Below are 7,959 nucleotides of genomic sequence, written 5' to 3' on the forward strand. Positions count from 1 at the left end.
GGTTTGCCTTTTCGAGTGCATATAGCAAATGTCATCGTTTTTTAATATAACTTGAGTTCTTCTTTGAACATAGGCGTATTTCCAGGGTGGCAATCTGAATCACTCACAAGGGCCTGTTCTCCACCCAACACGTTAATTAATGGAGGGCCCACTCTCCCTACGCCCCCCCCCCACGCCCACGGGCCCCATTGCAGCCGCACTGCCTGCACTGTCTATATTAACACCACTCCACTTACACCAGTGACCTTAGATTACCGACATTTCAAAACATCAAAACATGCATGTCAAAAATACATACATGTTAGGGTTAATACTCCTGTCTGTGTCCCTGACTGAGGCAATGGAAAGAAGAACTGGAGTTGGTCCCCGGGTGCTGCACGGCGGCTGCCCACTGCTCCTAGTTACACAGCTCGGATGGGTTGAACGCAGAGAGCAAATTTCCCCATGGGGATTAATATAGTATGCCAAAATAAAATAAAAGCAATAAATAACTAAATAAATAAAATCTAATTTGCAAAGAAGGAAGGAATTAGGGGGTAATATGTGTCTTTTCAATTCATTACGAATAACAGAAACAAATAGGCCATATCTATATATAGCAATTCTTTTTTTGTACAGTATTCACATATAACTTTGACCTAATTGTAAACGCAATACAACAGGGCATGTTCACATGTGCTAAAACCAGGATATACAGTATAATGTTAGATGAGAGCATCTGACTTCCCCTCACAGTCCTCATGATGCATCATGTCCATACTCTACTATATCAGTTTCGTTTAGCAGTGACAAAACTCAGAATCCTGTTTCGAATTTTAGTTAGTTTGTACCCATATATAAGGGGATTCATGACTGGGGGGATTAGGAGAAATTCGATTGAAATCACATTTTGAAGCATTTGAGGTAAATATTTTGAGCCAAATTTCGTGCAAATGACATCGAAAAGTATGCACACAAGAAATATGAATAACGAGATTAAATGTGGCAAACATGTCTGCATGAACTTTCCACTTTCCTCGACTGACCTCACACATGTCCTGATCAGATACATGTAGGACCAGGTTATAACCAAACCATGAGACACATAGAATGATATTGTTAAATATGTAACAATATTGTATATATTGGTGTTGATGGAGGGGCATGCAAGTTTTACAATTACCCTGTTTATACAAAATAGTCTCTCAATATTTGAACTGCATAACCTTAAACTAGATGTTAAAAAAAGATTGGTACCTACAATGCAAAATGGTAAAATCCAAGACCAACACACTAATTGGGAGAGTCTCTGCTTGGTCATGACAGCGTGGTACTCCAGTGGCCGACATATGGCCAGATATCTGTCATAGGCCATAACTGCAAGGATGGAAAGATCACTGCAAGCAAACGAGTGCATCACAAAAGCCTGTAACAGGCAGCCAGCATAAGAGATGACATGAAGTGGCGACAGCAGATCCCAGAGGAACTTTGGGTAGAAGCCTGTGGCTCCATAAAGTCCATTGATACAAAAGCTACACAACAAAATGTACATGGGTTCATGCAGGTTTTCATCCATAATGATAGTTACGATGAGACAGACATTTACCATTAAAATCACACAGTAACACAACAGAGAGAGAAAGAAGAGAGTGAGTCGCAGGTCCATTATCTCATTCAACCCTGAGAGAGTAAACACTGTTATGAAGGACACATTATGCATCATAGCAGGAAAAACATTCCTTAATCGGCATAATTCTAATAGTGTCCTTTTCAGGTTTCATAAAATTTTAAATACCCAGCCTTGATGCTGTCACTGGAAAAAAAACAAAACAAAACAGATTTTTCAAGTTTCTATGATTCAGGTTTGGGAAGATAGTGCACATCCTCATCTGTGTATCTCCCTAACCAAGAGTCCTTCCTGCCGCTCCATAGTGGGTATATGACTGCTACAACCACGTAAACTGGGAATTCAAACCATCCAATGAGCGCTTTGGAGGAGCTTAAGGAGGACTAACTGATCTCGGCCATAATACTGAACATTTGAAAACTGTACATCAGAGTCTAGTATATATCCAAATACTATATTACATATCTGTGATTGTTAGTTCTTTCAATTTTTGCAATCTGTACAAAAAAGACTTGTTTCACATCTGTATTTCTTTACTGAGATTTATCTTTTGCTTGGAAGACGAAGTGTGTTAGAAATTAAATTAGATTCTTTCTAAATGTGCTAGAAAGAAATTACCTTTTTGACCTCCTTTTGATTTTTTTAAGGTGTGCATATATTTCAACTTTCAGAGGTTAGATATTAGAGAAATCCTTATTACTGCTGTTGTCCAACTTTGAAACGCTGCTAATATCCAATTTATTCTCATGATCACTGATGCTGAGACCCTTATTCATCCATCCATCCATTATCCAAACCGCTTGTCCTGCTCTCAGGGTCACACACACACACACACACACACACACACACACACACACACACACACACACACACACACACACACACACACACACACAAACCTAGGGACAATGTAGTACGGCCGATTCACCTGACCTACATGTCTTTGGACTGTGGGAGGAAACCGGAGCACCCGGAGGAAACCCATGCAGACACGGGGAGAACATGTCAACTCCACACAGAGGACGACCCGGGACGACCCCCCAGGTTGGACTACCCCGGGGCTCGAACAGAGGACCTTCTTGCTATGAGGTGACCACGCTATCCACTGCGCCACCGTGCTGACCCCTTATTTATTCGTTTGCTTAATCCATACTGGATTATTGTAATGTACTTGGGCCCGATGTGTATGAACATCAAGAAATCTGGATCATATAGACTGCTAGAGTCTTGACAAATGAGAAAATCTGACCATGTTATTGTACCCATCTTGGTCTCCCTTTATTGGCTCTCTGTGTGACTGATAATATATAAAATCCTATATTGGCTTGCTCCGTCTTTTCTATCCGCCTTACAAAGCCTTATCTACAATCCCAAGACTTCTGCTCCCAGGAAAAAAGGCTGTTCACCTCATCTTTCTTTCTTTCTTTTTTTTTTAAAATAAATTTATTTCTAGTTTTTCCCCTTATCCCACCAAATTAACCCAATGGCATATGGCGGGAACTTTTGTCGAATAACTCCCCTGGCTCACGTTTCCACAGGAAGGAGATAGTCGTAACACCAGCTTCCTTCAAACTCGTGTGGGCTGCTCTCGCTATTTCACACACTGAAGCCTCGCATGGATTGCGTTACCTTCAGGCCGCGAAGGAGACGTAGGGAGAATGCTTTCAGTTGCTTGGCTGCAGGCGCCCGGATGGGCCACAGGGGTCGCTGGTGAACGACGAGTCCCCGAACACTACACCGATCTACACCCGCTATCCCTCCTGTAAGGGTGGTTTAATGAATGCCTTACCCCGTGACCGTCCCCTCATCTTTCTATCCTTTTCTCCAGGCCTGTGGGCAGTGGCACACAATTCACTTTTACCACAAGCAAGGAACAGAAAATTGCAACAGCATTTACATAGTTGCTGAGGAGGTAGAGCAGGTCGTCTGGTAACTGGAGGGTTGCCAGTTCGATCCTCGGCTCCTCTTGACAAAAAATGTCGAGGCGTCCTTGAGCAAGACACCTAACCCTGCTAACTGTTCTCGATGAGCTGGTTGTTACCTTGCATGGTTGACACCGCCGTCGGTGTGTGTGTGTGTGTGTGTGTGTGTTTGGATGAATGTGAGGCATTAATTGTAAGTGGCTGTTGCAGCCAGAAAAGCGCTATTTTAAATGCAGTCCATTTAATGTGAAGGTTTTCTTCAATGTGGTGCTTTTCAAGCTGGTCCTCACGGACCCTCTGTGCTGCTGCTTTTCTATTCTGCTAAGTAGTTAATCACATTTGCCCGTTTTGATTCAAGCAGGGATGGGCAGCATGATCCAGAAAGGGCCGGTGTGGGTACAGGTCTTTATTCCAACCAAACAGTTACACACCTGATTCTATTAGTCAACAAATAGTCTTTGCTGAGAACCTTGATTTGTAGACTCAGGTGTGTAACTGCTTGGTTGGAACAAAGACCTGCACCCACAACGGGTGAATATGCCGCTGTCCTGTCTTACAACAAGCTAAGGACACTGAGATAAATTAGGGGATAATATCAGTAAACTGCTGAATCTCCAATCTCCTTTGTTTGAAACATTAAATCCCATTATCCCTTTAATTCAAGCCTTACGTTGAAAGTCTAAAATGTGACATAACCTTATGTAATGCTCACAATATCTTCGACCAGGAAGATTGTGTGACGCAGCATAACAGAGTTTTGGGAAGAAATTAAGAGAATTATTCAAAATGACTTCAGTTTATACTTCTCTTGAAAGTTATTCAATAATAATCAAGAAACAAGTAGTTAATTATTACTTTTATCTATTTCATTTCAGAGGCTAGCCATGTTAAGATTGAACAGTTTGTCACACAGATACAAATGACAGACGTTATGCAGCTGCAGGACTTTGAGGTGTCTGTGTCCATCTGATATCATGGGCTTCATAATCAGAAATGTTTGCAAATATACTTGACATCTGGGTACGTCATGTGTTAAAAAGATCAGCGTACTGCACAGTGTAAATGCACTACACACTCATTTTCAACACAAATAGGATAAGTCTTCTTCTTTTGGCTTGTTTCCCTGTTTCTCAGGGGTCGCCACAGCGAATTTTACAGTTTCCATCGTTACCATGTGAGGGCACAGCACCAATGGCGGTTGTTGTTAACCCTGGCCTCGACCGATCTGGTATGGAGCCTCCACCGATCCGGTATGGTCTTGTCCATCCGCACACTGATTTGGCAAAATTTTATGTCGGATGCCTTTCCTGACACAACCACTAAATCTATGGATGGGGGCACAGGTAAAGCGCTGGACGCCACCCCAGTATTCATGGACTTGTGCCCATGCCTGCTGCCATCACAAATAGAATAGATAATATGGGTAGCATGTGGTTTTGAACACAGCTGTGAGGTTTCATTATACATCTGAGCCCTGTCTGTTTTAAAATGAGGGTATAGTTTTGCCAAACTGCTGGCTGACTGGTTCCACCTCACGTTGGCCATTTCACCAGTGGCCTATTATAATTTGCATTTTGAGGATAGGCTACTAAGGATACCAATCACATTTCGATGGCTACTCCTGGCCATTTAAGTACCATCGAGTATGTCATGAAAAAGTCTCAGTAAAATCAATTGAAGTCACGGAGTACTAAAGACAATGACACCTTATTGGACTATGACAGGGATATTATACTGATTTTTCAACTGTGATGAGAAAATATGGCAGTACCTTTCAAAAAAATAAACATTATATATGCCTGTAGACTATGAACAAAATTGTGTCTTTTTTTATTATTTTTTTGGGATTCCCCCCCCCCTTCCCCCCAACTGTATTCAGCCAATTACCTCACTCTTGTGAGCTGTCTCGGTTGCTGCTCCACCCCCTCTGCCGACCAGGGGAGGGCTGCAGACTACCACATGCCTCCTCCGATACATGTGGAGTCGCCAGCCATTTCTTCTCACCTAGCAGTTTCGCCAGGGGGATAGCGTGTGGGAAGGTCACGCTATTCTCCCCAGTTCCCCTTCCCCCCCGAACAGGCGCCCCAACTGACCAGAGGAGGCGCTAGTGCAGTGACCAGGACACATACCCACATCTGGGTTCCCACCCAGACAATTGTCTGTAGGAATGCCCAACCAAGCTGGAGATAACACGGGGATTCAAACTGTCGATCCCCGTGTTAGTAGGCAACGGGATAGACCGCCACGCCACCCAGACGCCAATTGGACGAAACTATATCTTAAGAATATTTCATTTGATAGACTAGAATCAACTAGCAAAGCATATGTGAACAATTAATGTCTGGTTTTTCATGGCCAATAATGTGAAAAGGGTATTGCCTAATATCAAGATCATTTGTTTCCTATGTCGCATGATTTTCATCACCGTTATGTAGAGTGGACTGGAAGTCACTGACGCTGACATACAATCGCAAAAAAAATCATCTTCCAAAGGTCTGTCTCAGCTTTCTTCCTGACTCCAGTAGATTGGCTGCATATTTCTTATATATCTGATGGTTAAAGCTAATTTTCTATGGTCTTGCTTCATTCACTGACCATTTTGGAAATGTTTTGAACACTCCAGAAATGTTTTTCTAAATCAGCATAAATAATTCAGCCCTCCAGCCATCGGCTTGTTGTTTCAATATTCTTTTTTCTCCTTCAATAGTCTTTTTATTGAGTTTCAGCATTTAAACACATACAGATATGAACACCACCCCCCAGGTGACAGACATGCAAAACGAAAAATAAAAAAAGACAAAAATAAATAAAAACAAAATAAATAAATTTTCCGTGTCAAAATTATTTTTCAGACGAGAAGAGTTTATTCATGCCTTGTGTCTCAAAATGCATGGGACTGCAAACATGTCCACTTGTGAAGGCTCTGACGCATCAGTCACAGTGGTAAACAGTTCATCTCCATAAAACCTTCTTTCACATTTTTTTTTTAATTCAAATTTTTTATTTTGATATGCTATATTAATCCCCGTGGGGAAAATCCTCACTGCATTTAACCCATCCTAGCTGTGTAGCTAGGAGCAGTGGACAGCCGCTGTGCAGCACCTGGGGACCAACTCCAGTTCTTCTTGCCATACCTTGGTCAAAGGCACAGACGGGAGTACTAACCTTTACATGCATGGCTTTTTGATGGTGGGGGAAACCAGAGCACCTGGAGAAAACCGACGCAGACACAGGGAGAACATGCAAACTCCACACAGAGGACGACCTGGGATGACCCCCAAGGTTGGACAACCCTGGGGTTCGAACCCAGGACCTTCTTACTGTGAGGCAACAGCACTAACCACTGGGCCACCGTGCCGCCCAGTGAGACTAATTGTGACAGCTGTAAATTTATCAACATATTTTTGAAGTCAGTCACTCCTCCAAAAATAACACTTGTAATACATTCTAGCTTTTAGTAAAACATATATTAGTATTGCCTAGTTACACTTACACAGTTGCACATGCGCATACATGTTTGCATGTGTTGTATATACATGAAAAATAAAAACTTAGTTTCAATACTCTTGATATTATATTCTTTATATTTTACCTTTCACTTATATTTATGTAAGTGAAAGGTAAAATAACTCCTTGCATGTTCTTATCATTTGCACATATCTGTGTATGCAAAGGTGGTTGCACTCACTGCGGTCATCTTCAGACGTGAACCTCCATCCACTGGTCCTTGCTGTGGTCAGGAGGATAATGGGTGTAGTTAGAGATTCTGAATTTGTGGGGGGGGGGGGACAGGTTGTGTGTTACTTACCATAATTAAATTCATTTAAATGTTAACAATAGATGTGGCACCAAAAAAAAGTTGCATCAAAAATACATCTAAATGATAATAATTTGGCATTCATCTCACCATCTAACACTATCATCTTATGATTCAATAACCTTGGTCATGTATCATTCAATTGTAAATTTTGGGCACATCTCTGGACTCACTGCAATTTTCACAATTACATTTGTCTTTGAGTGACAGTCAATCTAAAGTGGGACTTCTTTTTTTTGCAAGACAGTAAATTAGGGAAAGTCTGTCACTTTGTTGAATCAGTGGATTTCATAGTGCCTATGATTATAAGTCGAATAAGAATTTCATCAGTTTGAAAGAGTACTCTGTAATGGGCATTCTCATATTCACTGACAGCAGTCCTTTTATTGCCTGAGATTCCTGCATTTAAAGCTTTAGAGACAAAAACATGTCTGGGTTATTATTCAAACCATGTCAACAATGAAAAATTACGCTGAAATGGACAGAGGGATTAAAAAAAAAATCTTCTAACTGAAAATGTTTTTCAGTTCATATTCAGTGCATGTTTTTAATTTATTTTATTATAACACCAAAACAAAACAAAAATCTTATGGTTAGTCACAAGGGAAGCTTCA

General features: G+C 41.3%; 1 protein-coding gene across 1 annotated transcript; it reads right to left on the reverse strand.

Moving 5' to 3' along the window:
* Nucleotides 1-769: 769 nt before the first annotated feature.
* LOC130120374 (olfactory receptor 51E1-like) lies at nucleotides 770-1,702 on the reverse strand. Its single transcript, XM_056288921.1, has one exon. The coding sequence runs from the start codon at nucleotides 1,700-1,702 to the stop codon at nucleotides 770-772; it is 933 nt and encodes a 310-aa protein (XP_056144896.1).
* Nucleotides 1,703-7,959: the final 6,257 nt, after the last annotated feature.

The sequence above is a fragment of the Lampris incognitus genome, chromosome 11, assembly GCF_029633865.1.
Source record: "Lampris incognitus isolate fLamInc1 chromosome 11, fLamInc1.hap2, whole genome shotgun sequence".
Classification (NCBI taxonomy): domain Eukaryota; kingdom Metazoa; phylum Chordata; class Actinopteri; order Lampriformes; family Lampridae; genus Lampris; species Lampris incognitus.

Excerpts from the sequence above, each read along its gene's own strand:
- LOC130120374 (XM_056288921.1), bottom strand. The coding sequence starts at position 1,702 with ATGATGCATAATGTGTCCTTCATAACAGTGTTTACTCTCTCAGGGTTG.